The following is a 20,753-nucleotide window of genomic DNA, read 5'->3' as shown; positions in this document are numbered from 1 at the left end:
CCTTGTGGCTTTCAGCTGCTGCGAAGTGCGATACCATAGTTGTGTATAGCTTCTTCGCAGTCGCAGTAGCGATGTGGGCCTATCCCTGCAAAGGATAAAGTAAGCGTAATTGTTCAACACAACTGCCAGGCGCATTTGCATGCATCCAGTATTCCGTAACTTTAATCTGCACCAATTTAGCTGGAATAGACACTCAAGGGACAGATGGTATCAGTCGATATACTGCTATAGCGCGCTTTTCGAAAGCTTCATCTGCATTTATTTGGGGGAAATATGGCGGTATAGAAGGTCTGCATTCAACGAAGAAGTAAGTTAAGGCCGAATTACTTTTTACATTTCGCGCATATCTATACGCCGCCGCACCCACTACGACACGTATTTCGCGGTGCTTCAGCAAATTTAGACCGTGTGTAATGCTCCCAAATGTTTCCGTGTTGAGGCATGTATACTGACGAACGAAATTGAAATAATTATACGATAAACGGTTCTTCGAGCAAGCGCCGTCAAAATCCATTACATCATAAAGATTCCACCGGGTAATAAGGCGCGGGAATGTCAAGGTGGCATCACCAGCCCTGTTTTCCGTTTCCGCGTCTAGCGGTAACAGCGACCTACTTAGCTGTGACCCTCAAAGGTGCGGTGCGTATCAGCTAGACGTGTGTTTTCTGTGAACCCTTTTACCGACCTCCTTGCCGTTTTTGCGCTGCTGTGTGCAATAGACGGGTAACGAGGTCCGGTAACTTTGCTTGTCACGATCGCGGGATTGTGCGCGTATAACGAGTGTAACCTGCGTAACATTGTCTAAACTAATGCTGTTATTGTTACCATTACATTTTGTTTCCCTAAGTGTAATATGCCAGTCCTGCTTAAAGGGACACCGAACAAAACTGAGCTGTTTTATAATGACATTACCTTTGTGCGTTAGCAAACGAGACAAATGCCAGACAAGACAAACGTACAAAGACGGGTGCCGCCTTCCCGCTGACTGCCACTCACCGTCAATTAATGGATTTCGACGGCGTCTGCTCGGGCATGATAGTTAACCTCTTTATCGCTAAAGATAAACTAAATTGTATTCTCAAGGAGCCAGGGATTGAACTAATAGCAAGTTTCAACAACCTTTACTAATTAATTAATTAATTAAATTTGCGGTTTTACGTGCCGAAACCACGATACGATATATGGACACTAGAGCACTGCACGGGCCGATTTTTTCAGCCCGAGCCCGGCCCGGGCCCGTTTTTACGTTGGGCGGCCCGCCCGAGCCCGATCAAAACTTATATGGCGAGACCCGGGCCCGGCCCGCGCCCGGAAATAATCTACGTTACCCGCCCGGCCCGGCCCGCCACCCCTTTACCTTGGGCCCGAGCCCGGCTCAAAACTGGCCCGAACCCGGCCCGAGACCGAAAAATACATGTTTTTCAGAGTTGAGACGCCCGAGAATAACTCGCAGCACGTTACATGCATACCAACAGAAAGCCCGAGCCCGGCCCGGGCCCGTGCCAAAAAACCCGAGCCCGGCCCGGGCCCGAGTCAAAAAGCACACGCCGTGTCCGAGCCCGGCCCGGCCCACGGGCCGGGCTGGGCCCGGGCTTTCGGGTAAGCCCGAGCCCGTGCAGTGCTCTAATGGACACACCGTAGTGGGGGACTCCAGATTAATTTCGACCACCCGGGGTTCGTTAACGTGCACCCAATGCACGGCACACGGTCGTTTGTTGCATTTCGCCCCCATCGAAATGCGGCATTCGGGCTTAACTTCAAAGCCAAATACGCAACCGCGGCGGGTAACAACTTTTATTGCGCTATAACGCGGCTCAAATACGAGAAAATGCTATGGAATCCGTGACGTCACGCTGACGTGCCTGCTCTGGGGGGATGCGGCGGGAAATTCAGGGGAAAAAAATTGGCTTTCATTTTCGATTTCAGTATAATCAACCGATATATTACCGCAAGATACGGTGCTTTGAAGGAATACTTGATCAGTACAAGATTATTCGGTGTTTAGCGTCGCTTCCTCAGCAAGTGACCCACCCCTGCACTTGACCCGCGGTGTCGATCGGCGCCGTATCCCGGAGCGCCGGTCTCGGCGCATTGAGTCACGGACATCGATGGCGGCGTCACGGTAGCGCGCATGACGCTGCCGACGTCGAAGCTAGCTGGCTGCACGCGGCTGTATCGCGGAAGAGTTGCTTCTCTCGCCGCATATTAGCGAAACCCGATCGGAATGCGCGACCACTGCAGAGCTGACGATTGTGGCGCCGAAAGACGCGCGGATCACGCATTCTCAGAGACTGTGCATGTGTGCGCAGCGCTGCACGAGCCGGACAGGTCGATGACGACGATGCCGCGCATCTGTACAGGACGTAATCAAAGCGCCGACGGAGGCGACGCATTTCTCTCTTATTACACATACCGCGACGCGCGTCCGCTGAGGCGCCACGTTGTTGCGCCTGGGGACACACTCATATTACCGATGTTTAGTCATGCTTTGGCTGTAAAATCATACCACAGTCGTTTCTTTGCCTTTATTTTTTATTTATTTATTTATTATTATTATTATTATTATTATTATTATTATTATTATTATTATTATTATTATTATTATTATTATTATTATTACAGTAGCTTTCATGTCTAAACAATACGACATGGTGTTAGCACAGCTTTCAGCCAGTAAAGAACGGGAAGCTGCGCAGGAAGCACAAATCGCTAACCTGAAAACGCAAGTGGAAACACAGGCGGAGCAGCTTCAGCAGCTTCAACAGGATCTAAATGAAAGTGAACAGTACGGCAGAAAAGTGAACTTGGAAATTGAAGGCCTACCTGTAGAACACGATGAAAACCTAAAAGAAGTTTTATCAAACATAGCTGGTAAGCTGGAGCTATCAGAGTTCTGTAGCTCTGATATCGAGACGGTGCATCGCTTGCCAAACAAACATAAGACAAACCCGACAGTACTAGTACGTTTTTCTTCTGTGACCGCAAGGGAGGCGTGGTTTGATGCACGGGGTAAGCTACGACGCTTGCACCAAAACGGACAGCTACCGAGACTTTTTTTCAATGATAATCTGACAAGAATGAACCGAAATCTGTTCTGGCGAGCTAGAACTGTAGCAAAAGAAAAAAGCTACAAATTTGCATGGGTTAAGGGCGGAAACATTTTCGTGAAGAAGGATGAAAATGCACCCCTGATCCGAGTTAAAAATGTAGCTGATATTCTTAAAATTTCGTAAGCAATATGGCAGTGAATTTTTCCTCTGTCTCAAATTTCAATGAGTTCAAAGATTTATTTGCTGCCAACCGTGAACATGATTTCACAATAGTTAGTATTAATATCAGAAGCCTACGAAAATATTGGGAGGAATTTAGTGTGGTAGCTGAATCCATTGCAGATTTAGTGGATGCATTTTTAATAGTGGAAACTAATGTACCAGAGGAATGCACTCATATGTATAAATTAAAGGGTTACAAAGCCCATTTTATGTCACGGCAGAAAAGACGTGGAGGTGGATTGGCGTTGTTTGTTAGGACAATATATGATACAGTGGTTATGGACGTGTGCTTAAACCAAGCCGAAAGTCTGCCAGTAAAAATCACGCTAACTAACACAGAATTATTGCTGCTAGCTATTTATCGTCCTCCTAATAATAGTGTCACACAATTCTTGAGTGCACTTGAAGAATTTTTAGAAGGCCAAATAGCAGCGGATCAGATTTGCTTGGCGGGTGACCTAAACATCAATATATTGAACACTAATTCCACTATTGTATCAGATTACCTTTCCATTTTTTCAACCTATGGCTTACAAATGACTATAAATCAACCTACGAGAGAAGAACTCCTGCAAAATAGACTAGTATCCTCCTGTCTAGACCACATAGCAATAAGAGCACCAAATTATATATTAGCGGCTTGTGTAATTAGTCAAAAGATAGCGGACCACTATTTTGTGGCATGTCGCATTAGTGCAAATCTGCCCCTTCCCGGAAAGGACAAGTCAGAAGAAAAAGATAATAGCAAACAAATGGAAGTGCAGATTTTTAATAGGAAAACATTTGATCATTTGATTGCACAGTTTGACTGGGCGCAAATGACTGGGGATTCGAACTATACTGGAGTGTATGAAAAATTTTGTGAGCAGCTAAAGAAGTTTGAGCTTTCTAGTATGCATACAATAACTAAAAAACAAAGAAAAGATTACGCCTGGTTTACGGCTGACATAATGAGAGCTATTTCCTACAGAGATTGGTTATGGAAAAGGAGCAAGCGTGCGCCGAAAAACAAAGAATTGAAAACGGAATATAAGATTGCGAGAAATCGGGTCGTTGCTCTCTTGAGATCAGCAAAACGGCGGTATTTTTTAGGTAGATTCAATCAAGCATACAAAAATTCAGCAAGAACATGGGCTTTAATAAATAATCTCCGAGGCAAAAGTGTCGCGCCTACGAAGTTCCTAGAATCTTTTTCAGATAGGCCAGATATAGTGGTAGATAAGTTCAATCAATTTTTCACACGTTTTTCTAATACTGCGCAGTCGCAGAGACACACTTGCTCACTCAAACAAACTGTCGAAGCATCTGCTTTTTTGCCTACTTTGACGAAAGAAGACTTGAGGAGAATAATTTTCAGTTTTCGAACTAGTAAACAACCAGGTATAGATGGGGTGGCTGTTGCCACACTAAGAAGAAATTTTGACACATTAGCAGACATACTACTTTTTATGATTAATGGTTTTATAAACACTGCATCAATTCCAGAAACATTAAAAACCGCAATTGTTAAGCCGCTGTATAAAACTGGGAAAAAAGATGATGTGGAAAATTATAGGCCTATCTCCATTTTGCCTATACTCTCCCAAATACTAGAAAAGTTTCTGTTTGATTGTATGACTTCCTTCTTAAAGAAATTTTCTGTACTAACACCAAGACAGTTCGGATTTATTGCTGAGCGAAGCACTATAACACTGTTAGAAGAGTTTACCGATGATATATGTTCTGCTCTAGATAACAACCTGTATACTTGTGCTTTGTTTTTGGATTTGGCAAAAGCGTTTGAAACTGTTAACCATGACATTTTATTGGAAAAGTTGTTTTGTTTGGGTTTCAGGGGACCCTTTTTTGATCTTCTTTATAATTATCTACATGACAGGTCCCAGGTGGTCATGGGTAGTAAAGAAATTGTTAGCAATAGGAGATATATTACAGCTGGTGTTCCCCAAGGATCGGTGTTGTCACCGCTGTTATTCAATTTATTTATGAACGACTTTCCCTCGATAATCAGAAAAGCGACGGTGTATCAATATGCAGATGATACGGTCCTACTCACACGCCACATACGTTATGAGGAAGCTATTAACACTCTACAGAGTGCAGTTCATAAGTCCATGCAATGGTTTGAAGAAAATTGTGTATTTATTAATGCTAAGAAAAGCAATCTCATGTGCTCTCGAAGTCCATTAAAAACTCAAAAAATAAACTTACCAATATTTTTACATGATGAACAATGCAATTCATGTACATGTACTGCTATAGAATATGTAGACACATTCAAATACCTAGGTATAACGTTCCACAGCGGCATGTCATGGCACTATCATATGGCATTTTTATGTGGTAAACTAAGGAGTGTGGCATATCTACTCTTTAACATAAAGGGCTTAGTACCTGTACCAATCAAGAAAATGATAGTCCACGCACTAGCATACAGTGTGCTGAGGTATGGCATAACAATTTTCGCATTTTGTTCAGAGAGCTGGAAAAATCGGATTGATACATTACTAAAAAATATATTAAAAAATGTGGCATATGGTACTGCACTAAACTCCAATAATATATTTCATGAATTGGGATTTTGCACTTTCGAGGATTTGTTTATCAGGACGGTTATTATTCGCCATAATTGGAGTGATGAATTTAAAGAGGCATACATTGCTCCTCGATTGTTGAGAGAAAAAAAACGTTTTAGAATACCCTATTCTGCTACTAAGTATGGAGAATCTAGAAGAATAGTATACATCCCAAAAATATTTAATGATTTGTCTGATGAATTCTTTTCTGCAACTTCAAAAAAACAGTTGAAGAAATTATTGTCGAAATGTTGAATTATATTGTTCCCATTCGTTATTGCAACTATTTATGCTTTTGTATCTTTCTTTGCAATGTCATTGTCTGTTAATATGTAATTAGTACCAACTATTTGTCTGAAAGATGTTAAAAAATGAGTTATAATGTAAATATGTAACCACATCGCTGTACCGACTCTGCCGGGCCTAGTCACACAAGTCCTCATGGACTTAGACAGGCCCGTTTCTTTGTATTGCTATTGGATGTGTATCAATAAATTATTATTATTATTATTATTATTATTATTATTATTATTATTATTATTATTATTTATTTATTATTATTTATTTATTTATTTTTTTGTCAGTCAACCTCGGGGCCTCGGCGGCTTTCACATGCTACTGGTCGCGGTTTCAAATCTCGCGGTATACCATTATTGCTTTCAATATTCTGTCGAACGCCTGTACAACGAACGCCTCTGTAACGAAATTACTTGTGTGACGAATGGTACCGCGTGACCTGCCTGAATTTCTATTTTCCTTGTGTACTATGTATGGACGCATCTACACCAGAGACCACGCAGCGGATTGACCTTTACAAGCGACGGAGGCTGCAATGGTTGACTTGTTGCCTTTACGTATACAACGAACGCACGTAAGCTGCGCGCCTCCACTGCCCTCTATATAGCCGTCACCTATCTGCTGTGCATGCTCGTGGGGAGCGCCGGTCGGCACCGCAACAAATATTCAGTGGCGATTTAGCGGTAAATGCGAGAGATGCGTTATATGCATTACGTCTCATTACCTCTTTGAGATCCCGGATATATGCTTTAAGCCACGTTGCAAAGTGTTGTCAGGAGCTCACTCGACACACGTCCTGCCATATAATTATCACGGCAGTGATAAAGAGCACGCGGAAGAACAAAGAATTTTGACGGCAAAGACGGCACTCTTCCGCTGCTGTATCTTGCGCCACACCCGGGCTTTTTGCCGCAACTATATATAGTGCACTTCGTGGACTTCGATGCCATGCTCGACTGCAGTCGCATATGCAGTGGCGCAGAACAACTTTCGCGACTTCTTTCACAAGCGAGAAAAGTGTGCTAGTCTTTTCTTGCTTGTTTTTTATCTTGTATATTTAATCGATGCGTTTTTCTAATAAACCTTCAGTTGCACAACAGCGCTCGTGTCTTGCCTGTGGCCGTCCTTTTGTGCAGTAAATTTAATAACGGATTTGTTCCAACTCGCCCAGTTCTCCTTTCTCATTCTATAGATGGCTGCTAAGAGCTGTGATGAAACATCCTGATAGTGACGTGTGCCACTTCTATTTCGTGCGCCGCTTCTCGTTTCAATGCTCGATCGTCTTTCAAATCTCTCTTAAATCCGTTCTCTCCCGTGCAGGGTAGCAAACCGGACTTGTGGTTTACCTCATCGCCTTTGCTTCGTTTCTCTCTCTTTCTTGAAGGAGGCAGCCGCTGTATGTTCTGTTCAAGTGAAGTCGGAGTAGGTGATAATAAATATACTCACTTGTTTCTCTCGCGTATTTATACGAGCCGGACGCGACCTAATTCCGATCACCTGCGGACGTATTCGACCCGCACGTATTGCAGAATTCACGCTGTGCCAAACGCGGGCATGTTTGCGTGTTGGCCAGTCTCCCGTCGAATAATAATAATAAAAAAAGGTATATTGCCTGCCAGGAATCGAAGCCGAACGCAAATGTGGCCCAAACGAAGCGAAAAGCGAGAGCTCTCATGCATGCATCATCGGAAGAGGAGGAGCAGCATCGGCGAAACGTGAGAGAACACTCGTACCGTCGTGACGCGAAAGCGTGTCCCGACCTAATCGCGCCGCGATTGGTCGATCCACTTTTAAGTACCGAAGGGAGAGGCGAGCCCTGCCTCGAGCAAGTCAGTCTTCCGTGATCTTGCCGAGGGTGCGGCGTACGGTGCACGTCACGATCGGCGGGGGCTTCTTCTCTGTCGCTGCTATCCCCCCCTTTCTCGCCGAAGCGCGGTGCGGCTTTTCGGAAGCTTCGCCCCGTCTTAATTCCGTGCAGTGGTATCGAAGCGCAGCTTCTTCTTTCGACGCTGAATGTGGGGTAGCGTATTTGCATCGAGTAAGTATGCAGCTTCTTTTGTGCGAACGACGTTTTCTCGACCGCGCACTATGACCTCACGTTACCGCGCAGCTGACGTACGTATTCGCGTACTTCACGGTGACCTAGCTCGGATGCGTGCTGCACCAAATTATAAACGGCGAACTTTGAAGCGTACGCCGCGAAGGAACGCAATGCCTTCTGCATTTGAGTACTGCAGCTAAGAATGTAAGACGTGCAATCGTCTGCACACTCGCAAAAAGCGTATTTCTTCCCGTGAAGAAATTGGAATCAGCTGCTGTTTAGATGGTATTGGCAAACTGTCAACCCCCCCTGGCAGAGATCCTGGGTGCGCTACTGCTTTAGTAAGCTAAGTTTTCTGATTGGCTGACGCCAGGATCTATACGCTGTGTCTCCACGTGTGTTTCGCTGAAACCATGCATCGTTTGGGAAGCCAAGATGCGTGCACGGGTAGCAGTTTAAAAGATAATGATTGTACCGCATTCGCTTGCTTCACAGTTCCTGCCGCCATACATCGCTTACGGCGTCCGCAGTTGTTGGGTGCTTCTTTCTTTCTTTCTTTCTTTTTTTTTTTGTTTCTTCGCACCTGCTGGCGTGCAGCTTTTTCCGGTGAACGCTTTGGCGCACCATAGCGCATAATTTAATTTTGTGGAACGATACACGACCTCACATGATCAGCCAATCAGGAGGGCGAGCCTACCATCGTGCACATGAATTCTTTATATGCGCTGCCCATGTCGGTTTTTCTGCAGTTTCGCGCTCCGTCATCTGTTTATCAAGCAGACGACGACGCAAAGCTTTTCGTGCCGCGAAGTTTGTTTTGATTCTTTCGCGGCACTGGGGGTGACGGGGGCTGTACTTCTTTGCTCTCACTATACTCGTTCTCCGGCGGCTATACTACTACCATAACTACTACTACTACTATTACTACTACTACTACTACTACTACTATACTACTGCGCGTGCATATTGTAGCTCTGCCACACACTACTACTTTCTATTGCGCACAACTAAACGCCTTCTGCGCTATGCTTCGTAGGTAACTCCATCAGCGCTGCACGTTTCTTTAAAGAAGGGGCAGAGCTCGCGATACACGGCGACGCATGAATGCATCTCGTTCGGCAAGCGCTGCGCCGGGGGGGATTCGATTCGCTACGCTTAGGGGATCAGGTGAGATTGCTGGGACTCTGGCGAGCAGGGCTGCCAATTTAAGTGGCCGAGTTTTCCCCATAGATGTGCTGAAAACTCCAACTCGGAAGCGTGTAAAAACTCCACTGAGAAGGCACGGTGAACGAAATTGATGTCGGAATCGGGAACGATCGGAAAAGATATAATTAGCAAGTTTTAGAGAAATGTAAAGTACGCAATACTAATATACATAATATTCTGGCAGTTGCCTGCTTCGTCGAAAATGAATCAGACCCGCCGTGTTTGCTTAGTGGCTATGGTGTTGGGCTGCTAAGCACGAGGTCGCGGGATCGAATTCCGGCCACGGCGGTCCGCATTCCGATGGGGGCGAAACGCGAAAGCACCCGTGTACTTAGATTTAGGTGCACGCTAAAGAACTCCACGTGGTCGAAATTTTCCGGAGTCCCTCAGTGAGCGTGCCTCATAATCAGATCGTGGTTCTGGCACGTAAAAACCCCATAATTTAATTTTAACCGAATCACAAGCGCGCGTCAACGGCGAAGATGCTGGACCAATAGGGGCCGATTTACTGGTGGCGCCACCTGTACTCAGAGAGCGAAACGGCCGTCGTGTAGACGACGTAATTGGGGACATTCAGCCTGTTATCGGTAGCCGGCCCTTCTGGAAATTCAGCAATTGGTGAAAAAAAGAAAATAGGAAAGAATACAATAATAGAGATATAGGTAAAATGCTAGATTGCATTGGATTAGTAAGATCCGGTTTTCTCAAGCATGCCAGGTGACTATTTGTAGGCACGCTTTTACAAGAGCTAGAATGTCAATATAAACAGTCAGTCGTCATCGTGAGAAAAAAAAAAAAAAAAAAAAAAAAAAAAACCCTTTCCGGTTCACCAACGCCACTTACAACAACCAATTTTAGTTTATTCTGGACGGGGCACCACTAATTTTAAGCCAAGTGGTAAGTAAAAAGAGTGGCCTCACCATGTGTCGAAGCTTGGTGACTCAGTTAATACGCAAGAACGAAAAGCCAGTTAGCAACACCACCGAAGAAGACGCCATCTCGCACAGCTCATCGTTACGCCGTTACATTAAGCTACTTATCGTTACGGATGCGTGATGACTTTGGATATGAAAGTAAGCACATACGCACATCGATAGCCTTTGAAATAAGCCGCGAATGTATATCCTGAAATCCGCGACGTCATATTTGCGTCATCGGCGCCACGGAAATTTTAACGTGAAATTGAAAACTGAAAGGTTGGCCGACGCTTTATCCGCTTATAATCGACCCCATTCATACATAGAAGTGAGAATTGACTTTGCGGTCTTAGGTGATTTAGTGTTACTATTCGAGTGTCATTTTAAACATGTATAACCTACGTTCAAAGCTATCCATCTGCGAAAATGCATGGAGCGCGAACAAGCCGGCGGTTTAATTGGAAGAGTCTTTTATGCCATGCCTCGCTGAACGACGCAGTGTATTCAGTTGGTGTTCCAGTGTGCGCAGGTGTCCTGAACACGCGGGTTGTTAGCAGGATAGCGTAAGAATTCAGCAACTCATTTCCGTTCCACCTGCGGATATCTTAGTCTCGGCCCATAATTTATAAGCGCGCGCGTTAATGTCTGCGCCGCTGGAGAATGAATCCATTGAATACTCCTCTCGTACCAAGGTCTCCTGACTTTTCAGACAGCTGCGCCCGGAGAAATTTGAAACTGCCAGTTTCGTGGTGATTTATGGTGTTTTCTGGCTGCGTTCTGATCGTTGTATTCTCTTCAACCGTTCAAATTACAACAATTAGTACAACGAATCAGTTCAGTTGCAACATTCCCCTCTAGAGTCGTGTCCGGATATATGCGAACATTTTACCAACTCTAGCCAGTTCGTGAAATTATCCGAGAAGAGAGAGGGGAAAAAGAAAGATAAAAATGTTTCACTGTTTTCCCGATTGGCTCAGTGCACTTGCCGACGGGTGTGGAATGGTATGCGATTTTCACTGAGGACTGTGCCGTGCCACACACATTTCTGCAGGATATTAAATATAGCAAAATAATAATGATAATATGCTATCGCTGAATTTTCTATATGTGACATGTACACGTTGTGTAATACGCAGTTCGATAAATGAGATGTCGGAAGGCGATTAGCTCGGCGGTCGCCATGCAGAATTTCGGTCATACACTGACGGTGGGTGTGGTGCATGCGTAAAGCAATGCGGCTCCAATTACTCTACCAACGTTGTCCGTGCAGTGCCGTCGAACATTGGATAAAGTCCGTCTTCTTCATTCCCGCCAACAGCCTCGCATCACACCCAGGCAGTGATTGGACTTTTACTCGTCGTCGTCCACATCAGAAGTAAAACCAAAGTTCTAAACTAACCTAGCTGTCGGTTCGGGTTTTGAAAGATTGACCAGTGAGCGGCTTTGCAGCTGGTAAGGTTTTGCAATTCTGTCTTACAGTGCTTATGACAAATTCGAACCGATAGTCTTGATCGAGGTTATAGGAAAAGAGCATTCATCAAGTATATTACGACCCGTTGGTAAAATACGTGCGCTTGACGTGATTTGCAACTTCGTTGGATACGTATTGATAAAACAACAATCTTAGTTTGACGCTATGGGTGAATACCGCTCTGCGATTGTATTATGTATGATGAAGACCATGACGTATATATTGGCTGAGCGCTGTGTGATATAGCGGTGACTAGTCCTCCCGATAAGACCGCACGTTTCCTGTAATTAATTGGGACTTCGCGATTGTGATTCACACGTCCTCTTCTGATCTCTTTTCGCCACACCGGCGCTTTTAGATTACCAGCAAAGCAGTGGAGTTAGGCGTCAATATTCGCTTCTTCCCTTCAGATCTGTTTCTCAACGTGCGTACAACGAAACAAGGCAATGAAGGAACAGACGAACGTTAGCGAGAAGTCAGCGCAATCCCATGGCCAGCCTATAAATGTTTCGCGTGAAGAGGACATACGTTCTCTTTGAAGAGGCATCACAGATGGACTTTTCCACATCGGCGTAGAGGCTTCTGCCCGCCTGTTCATCTTTCTGTGTCGTCATAAACCAAAGGTAGCATTTATGTACAGTATACAGCCATCCAGTATACAGCCATATACAGTAATTATAGAGAAACCATGTGCGAAGAACTCAAAGTGGCGGACCAGACAACGGGTCAGACCTCTAAACATGGAGTTTGTGGGGAGTCTCTTGAGCTGCGTGGCTTAAAAGAGCTTCGCGACGCTGAGGCCGGCGCGGATTCAAGTTTTACGGTTTGGGGGACTATGCAGCGAGGCCGAAATGTTCAAAAGAACCGTTCCAGCTCGCAAACGCGACGACCGCTCGCGCAGGTGTTTTTTACGCCACGTTGAAACGTTCCGTGGGCCGGCGCCGCTTTCTCGGCTGACATGTAGTACTTACAAAGTCGTTACGGGCGAAAAAGGAAGAAAAACAGCCGAGAACGGTGCGTTTGAATCCTTAGAGAGGTCGTAAACCTTGTGCCCTACGAAGGGGCGTCGTGGTATGAGACCTTCGCGGGCTTGCAAAGTCCGTCCGCCGACTGGACACAAGGACGGGGACCGTAGACGGGTCACGTATAAACGGAAGTTTAGGGAAAAAGGAAAGCCAAGCAAACAAACTACTTGCGCTTAGCAGACGATGACGACGAAGTTGTCAACCGCTGTTCCAGCTTGCGAACACAGATGGCGCCAGCGGTCCCACGGTCGTTCGGTTACGCGAACTTCGAAGCAGCCCCACTGAGGAGCGTTACTAGGAAACGACGCGGCCGGCGCGTTGTCCGGAAGGAGCGGTTCGCCCTCCTCTCTGGAAGGTCTGGCCTGGTTGGCCAGCTGCTCCCGCGAGCAGGGCCTTGTTGGCCGTGGCGGGCGAAGGAGAACGTTATGCTTCGGGGCGTGCACGCGACCGTTCGTTCGGCTCACTTTCGCCTTCGGTGCGCGACGCCACGAGGCGTCGCGCCGATCGGCAACGATTAATAAAAGCGACACGGTGGTGGTGGCGGCGGCGGCAGCACGTGACTGCTAACTGAGCCGACTGATAGAGAACATGGCCTCCCGCAAGCAGCTGCTGGTATGCGTTTTGCGAGGCGGCGTCGGCGTTGTTGGCGCGTGCGCATAGAAGTCAGTGTGACGCGACGCTGCTGTGACTGCCGGGGCGAAGCGAGTGTGTGTGAGTGTGGTGCGTGACGTCGTCGTCGCTGATCGGCAAGCGGCGCGTCGCCTGTCCTTACACGGCAGAAACTGCGGCGCTCCCACGCCGGCCTAGAAAACGAAGTGCGGAGGACGTCGTCGTCGGCGGCTCGGCAACGGTTCCGACCGGTGAGCCGCTGCCTCACAGACATTCGCCGCGAACATGGCTGGCCGCGCGACCGACTGCGAGGATCCGAACCTCCAGAAGTACGAGTCGAGCCTGTACAAGTTCAAAGGTCAGTTCTCGTCTTCGTCGCCTGTCAGACTCCGCGGGTGAACGCGCGACATGTGTGCTGTGCGCGTCTGTTGGTGCTGTTACTACTTAACGCCCATATAACGCCGCGCGTCTGTTTCTGAGAGAGACCTGTTAACGAGAACAGACGGCGCGGTTAGCCGGATGCCTCCGCCCCTGCTCTCGGAGTCGCGCTCACTCAGCGACTTTTTTTCCCCACTATTTTTTTTTTTCTTCTCTTCGCTGTACCTTTTCAGCGGTCGCCTGCTGCGAGAGATCGACTCTCATGAGCGCGAACTTGACTAGTTTCTTCTGCTCGCCCCATGTAGCGCCTCTCTCTTATCGACGGTGGTGCAGGCGCGCCCGTGGATATTATTCCTGCCCGACTTGGGTTCCACATCTCCCCCGCCCCACCGCCTCGCGCCGCCCAGGTTGATCGCCGGCGAACTCGATATCGCCTCCCGTGTTCGTCTCCGTTCCGCTGGAATGTCTCCGCGAAGAATTTTACTTCCTACGCATCGCTGAGTCGCCGGGGCTTGTTCGAAGGAATGCTGCCGCGAAGTGGGGGTGCCCCTTATGAGGTCGTCGGTTTCCTAAGAGGCATCTCGCAACCTTGAGTGCTTAGACATTACCTTTATTGCTGATCGCGGAGAATTAAGAACAGAAATGTACAGCTACTCTGTGTACTGCTGAATTCTTGCAGGGATAGTGTAAGTGCGGCAACGAATGCAAATCTCGCTTCGGCGGATTACTTGTGACGCTGATGGCTGCAACGGTGTAGTTGTGGCCGAGGGAAAGTGCAGTGTCTCTATGTGGACGGTTCCGTTGCCGGGAATGGAGCAAGAAACGACAAGGACGACTCGTTTTGGACTTTTCGCCACTGCATATGGGCGTGGGTCTTGCGGGGCCTGCAGGTAGTCGCATTTACCAGGCGTTGAACTTCCACCGATTTCTCAGCGGCAGCGCTTCTTTTATTAGGACGAGGCACGCTGCAGCGTTACTCCAGCTGTGTAATTATATTTTCGCTCGAACTAGTCTATTCTGAATAAGTTCTTCACGACGCATTTTTCGCGACATTGGCAAAATGCATTGGTCACGACACACCCTTCGTGCTGATACGGTTGCTGGACAGTCGCCAAAGCAGCAACTGGGTAAGAATGCGTCGGCGTAATGTAGTGATACATTCTGCTCCGGAGTTTCTGAGATTGTGGAACGGTTGAATGAGGTCGTTGGTTTCGATTTTGAAAACTGACAGCTTAAAAAAAAAAATTGCGTTCAATACCCATGTCACACGGGCACTCGAAAGTCTTCTGAACAAAAACACTTCTCCAGTAAAAGAGTTTCGCCCGCAGACACAAAACAGGGAGTGATCTCTTTTTCAGAAGCGGCCTTTTCTGGAAACTGAGTTCTTCGATCTCTTGTACGGCCGAAAAGGAGTAGCCTCGAAAGCAGTGGGCGCCAGCAATAATGATATATTAAAGAAAGTAAGCAAATGCGTATTTTTCTGTCCTAGGCTTGTCATAAAAAATAATTTTATGTCTCGCAGAAGTGTAGCAAATCCAGTAACGCTCTTCTGTACTCTCGTAAGCGCAGGTCGAACGGGTTCTGCAAACCCTCTTTGAACTACTACAATAAATCTTTACATTAACGTTTCTTAATCTGGCGTTGTTAAATTTATTTGAAGCACGTGTAATACAATAAGCTTTCACTTTATATTTCGAGACATCAGTTTATTTCGGCCGATTTTGTTTAGAGCACTAGCGCCACGTTTTCGGTATAGCGTGTCCAGAGGGAAGAGATCGTCGGTGCCGTGTGTCGTGACAGCTCTTCATTAAAGAAACTTGATAAGCTTGCGTAAAAGCGGTTTTGAATGCTCGTGTGACAGATGTATCCCCGCGCGTTGACCTTTGTGACGTTCACGTTGAGTATTAGAATGTGCTGGTTCAATGAACTGTCCTTATTTTAGATGGTTAGTGCACGAATTAAGTACGTAGTCGCGGCGCGATTCCATCGTCCTCACCGGGGGATTTCCTGCTTTTGATAGTATTTGTTCGTGATCGTAGCCCGCGGTGTTGGTATAATCTTCGACGGGGAAAAAAAAAAAAACACAGGCGATTAGCCTGCGTGCATTTCTTGTTTGCACCTGCAACGCCTGTTTGTCATTCGAGAGCCCAAATTGGATTGAGGGCGGAGCGGCGTCTGTAGCGACAGACACACCAAAATTAGAACGTGCGCAGTGGTGGTCTTAGACCCGGAAAGGATGTAAACGCTCTATATATCGAGTGGCCACTTGGCCTATAACGCAATAAGCCCGTCGACGTGTTTAACCAGCGAGCACTCGTATTCCGTCCCCTTCTGAGAAAAGCCAAGTGGCCCGGGTCGCATACTGTGGGCACTCTCGTGAAAGTCGACCGTGTCACGTTGGATTCGTCGCTTGTTGCTGCCGAAGCTGAGCGGCATTAGTTGTGAGGAACGCCTTGTTGAGTTCTCTACTGCGGTTTAGCTGTGGTATCCGCCTTGATAAATACCCGCAAGAAACATCGCGAGTTTTTGTCGTCGTCGCCCATGCCGTGGTCAGTGACCAGCCACATGTAGATATAGACATTCGACGGATTATCGAGACACGTTACAGACTAATTTTGTTTTCCTGCAAAATTTTCCCCCACGTGCATATACTACGACTTCATAATATAGCGTGTAAACAGTGGTCTATTAAAGGTATAAGGAAATTATCAGACCCTAGGCATTCAGTAGACAGTGTCTTGCAGTCTGTGAGATTTATAATTATTTACTTACTTTTTATTTACTTATAATTATAATAGATTTTAATTATATATATGGCAGAATACCCTTTTTTTTTGCAAGGGACAATACGTTAATCCGTCACGGCTCATTTCCGCATCCACTCGCGAAGCCGTTTCCAGGTGCGAACACATCTCGTCTTCACGAGCCCTTGTAACCAGGCAGAGAAAACAGATTTATTCGGTATGCCCAATATCCGGCCGTCGGGCTGGGGTGAAACGCGATGGCTGCAGACACAACCCCGCACGCAAGTCACCGTTATACGAAACGTGGCGTGCGCACTTGCTTGAAAGGTGACCCCGTGGTGAAGAATCCTTTTCGAACAACGAGGCTCTGCTCTGATCCGAGTTTCGACTGAGTTGCACGTGTCTCGTTTTCGACTACCCGCATTTCTCGAGCTCGCGAAGCGGGAGTGGCCGAAGGGAGATGACGGAACGCGCTTCATGGCCAAATCATTGAAGAGCCGTGGGGAGTCGGAACCGCGGCGATTCCTCGTTCGACTTGTCGGCAGTACAGCGCGCAAATATTTGAATTTTGCAATGCGAATCGATTACTTCTGCACATAATTCTTATTGGTCTTTGTTACTGTACTGCTTATTAGATCTTTCATTTCATTCATTAGTACCTTCAAGACCCAAAGGGAGAAACGGCAGAATCGAGAAGTACAGTAATCAGAGAAAATTCATGGTTATACAATTAATATTAGCTAATAACTTACGAAAACGAACAACATCTTGTATGAAAGTGGTTGATCCTTCGTGGACTTGTCCATATAACTTACTTCAAATGCAGTTCGCAGGTACTCTTATAAATTATCTATACGTTCTGACTACGGACACTGCGTAAACTATAAAATATTGCCAGGAATGCTACATTTGTGTGCTGCTAATCCTGTACGCTCTGCGTTTCGGCCAACTTGTTTCTCGGCATTTGGAATACTTGTGCAGGCGCGTTCGGCGTTGCGCAAGAGCGCTAACTACACGTGAACGTGCGCTGAAGCTAGGAAACTTTCCGTGTTTCAATTGCACCTGCTTAAAATTATGATGGGTCTTTGAATGGTGCTTAATCCAAGCACGGTTTTGACGAGGCACAGAATGAGGGCGGTGGGGTCGACCCCTGTGCATTAATCGTCTACCGTGCGCGTCTTCCTTGGAGGACCGGCCATGCTGCAAACGCGTTTGCACCCATCGGCTACCGTACATCGGCGTCCGGAGAAAAAACGCTTTCTCTCGCGTGACGCATTTCCGGGAGAACGAAAGATGCATCCCGGTGTTGGCGAGGCGACGAAGCAACCGTGTCACCCGAGGAAAAAAAGAATGTAAATTAAGAGAGAGGCAGATGAATAATTGTTACTTAGGTTGCATATCCGAGGGGGCGCATCATACATATGTAATTGAACTGCGTTAAACGCCTTCAACATTAACGGAACGAGTTTTAATGAGTGCTGCAACGAGTGGGCTTTTATCATAAGTGGGCTCTTGTAATGAGATTTACTGCAAGTCAGTTTGCTTTGAACTTCATTCATACTGATTTCTTTGTAGAAGCTAAGTTTCGCGCTTCTTATTTATTTGTGTGCTTCGCGGTATTCCAGCGGCTGAATGAAGCATTACTCATGTCTTTTCTTTCTTTCTTTTTTTCCCCGTTTCGGCACTGCAGGATGTGAAAGAGAATGAACCGAAATCCATTGTCGCTGCAATTGTTGCAAGATTGCCACCTCAAAATTGCATCACCGCGTGTTTTGAGCACTAGGGGCGCCGTGTTAGTGCAGCTAGTCGATGCGATTTGTTGGCCCCAGTTTCGTAAAAGTAACGTCGCCTCCAGCTCGCTCAGCGAAGACGTTCCGGGGTATGGCAGTTGCGTGCATGATGTGTTGTCAGGACACGGAGCTCCGTGCATCGCTCGCTAGAAGCAGGCGAAAACCTTCGTTGCGATGAACTTGAACGAGTCGCATTCGTTGCCTTACTTTCCCAGTGCCAACAGCCGGTGTGATCGATGCGGGGGTTGGTTTTGCGTTGCTGCTGTCCAGATTCAAAAGCGGCTCGCTCCACCAGGGTCGTCGCTTCGGTTTCAACGGTTGCGCAGATCAGTTTGGTGGTCGCGGTATTGCGTCATGTAGCTTATACACCTGCGCCTTGAGAAAAGTAATCTCACTTTCCCGACTGGCTCTCATTGGCTGACTTTCCCGGTAAGTTTAACAGCTCGGTGGACCTCTATTTCGTTTAATTTAAAGCACATTTGTTTTGGTGGTCTTCTCGCGGTATACTTAGATATCCAACGTCCCTTAAGCATAAAACTTTAGAAATAGGGGGCGCAAGCGGCTTGGCTTACCGGAGAAGCAGGGCCGTTGACGCGGCGCATATGCAGAATCGAGAATTTACTTAGATTCCTGTGTCTGCTGGGGCAGATTGCATATATACGTTAACACCGAGTCCGCTGATACTAAAGATCGCTAATAGCTGGATTAACTCGCAGTTAAATTGTGACCGCGTGGGTTCTTTATCGTTAATTACCGCATTTGCACATGAATAACGTGATCATGAATATAACGCGAAGGGGGACTTTCAGTCTCACAGAAAAGAAACAAAACGGTTATAACGCGACGTGATAGCGCAAAGAAACACGAAACGACGTATAAGAGCGGATGCCTGCAGGGTGCTTTATTCGTGGTTATTGCGAGTTGCCGTCGCAAAATACAGTGAAAGGACGAGTGCATGTTCAATTCACTCGTTGTCGCTGCTGACGTCTTCGTCATCGTCGGCTGAGAACGGCGTCGTCCTCCATGCCACCAAGGTTATTGGACAGGTTGCACTCCAGAAGTGCCCACAGTACAATCGAACACGGCTCCGTATACGCGGTAGTGATCGCGGTGGTGGCTAGTTGTTTAGCTCACTGCAGTTATTCGCGCAAATACGGTATTGAAACGATATAGACAGGTTACCTTTAATTGTTGTGACCGTCGCAGCCCGGGAGTTTAGTCGAACCCGCGAAATCTCGGCCGGAACCGATAAAGCCGTACAGTCATCGAATAATCGCGCGCCGAACAGCCGTTCCTGGAGAAATCGAAAGGTGCTATATCTATCTGCTCGGCGCGTCCTGACACATCTCATAACCTAGGAGCGACGAGACTGGCTTTTTAATACCGGTTTTTCGTTGAACGAAAGGCCTCGGTGGAATGCGGAACGTATTTAAGTGATGCATGCCCAATGCTCCTCTCGCGCTCGAAGGTTTTTTCCAGAGCTCGTGACGTTGCTGATTCGTGGACGCTCCTGTTCATCGCGTATGTATTTCTGGTGTCATAGGGTAATCGAACACGCCCGCCACAAGATAGGGAAAAGTAAATATTGAAGAGGAAGGGGGATAGAAGGGTGTGCTGCACCCTCTAAATGTCCCGTGTGCATTTTTTACTCTTTTATACGTCTCCTCCGGCGGCAACACGCAAGCACCCGATGTGCCGAATGTCCGTTCGGACAAATTCCCAATAAATTCCGCACCCTTTCTATATAACAAGTACGTTCAAGTCCACAGCTAGCAAATCTGTAGAAAAACTGGAATATTCGAATTGTTGTTTTCGTATAGGGTGTCCATGGAATCTTTACATAACGACATGTTGTAAACGGGTCGTGGTGGTGCGGTCCTACGAGCGATGCGAGGGGTGTGGGGGTGGAAATGTTTGGATGCCATTCTATTATTGAGAGACGCACTGTTGTCGGTGTCGCCTAATTTAGCCTGTAGATTCATTAGTTAGATCGTGTTCAAGTTGAGGTAACGTTGACCCCATTTCGCACGCCCACCTCGGAGGTCTAAAGAACGGGAATCGCACAGTCAGGAAGCTCGCGTGTGTCGACTGTCCTGGATGTTGTCACTCTTCCTCGAAAGGATGATGCTCGCGCGTCTAGATTACGATGCCGTCCGGTGCAGTGCGATTCGTCAGAGCAGTCTCCGGCGGGCCTGCAGGCTGTCCGCCGCCAGGCCGAGCGTCACTTGACTAAAAATGGTGAGGCAAGGTCGGGCCGGGGAGGACGAGGAGGAAGGAAGGGACCACGCAGGCTCTCTCGCCCGCTCGTCACCGTCGCGTCCGCGTTGCTGGCGCCGCGGCGGCAGCGGGCTCTTTCGGCGACGGAAGAACAAAGGACGCACATTCAGTCCGGCCGCGGTCGGCGCCAGCCTTCTCTCTGCAGGCTCGCTG

At 47.1% G+C, this 20,753-nt stretch overlaps 1 protein-coding gene across 14 annotated transcripts in view; it reads left to right on the top strand.

The window, feature by feature from the left end:
- Positions 1 to 20,753, top strand: part of LOC119466304 (dystonin) — a 228,329-nt gene that overhangs the window by 25,938 nt on the left and 181,638 nt on the right. Inside the window, exon 1 of one of the 14 annotated variants that reach the window (XM_037726801.2) lies at positions 13,345 to 13,769. The exons of 12 other annotated variants lie outside the window; for them this stretch is intronic. In XM_037726801.2, coding sequence (XP_037582729.1) covers positions 13,697 to 13,769 — 73 coding nt within the window. In that variant the 5' untranslated portion in view covers positions 13,345 to 13,696. Of the gene's footprint in view, positions 1 to 13,344; positions 13,770 to 20,753 lie in introns of those variants that run through there. One more of the 14 variants, XM_049657595.1, reaches the window with a different exon arrangement.

The sequence above is a fragment of the Dermacentor silvarum genome, chromosome 10 (assembly GCF_013339745.2).
Source record: "Dermacentor silvarum isolate Dsil-2018 chromosome 10, BIME_Dsil_1.4, whole genome shotgun sequence".
Classification (NCBI taxonomy): Eukaryota; Metazoa; Arthropoda; class Arachnida; order Ixodida; family Ixodidae; genus Dermacentor; species Dermacentor silvarum.
The sequence above is the reverse complement of the archived record's forward strand: the minus strand, read 5'-3'. Positions and strand labels throughout refer to the sequence as shown.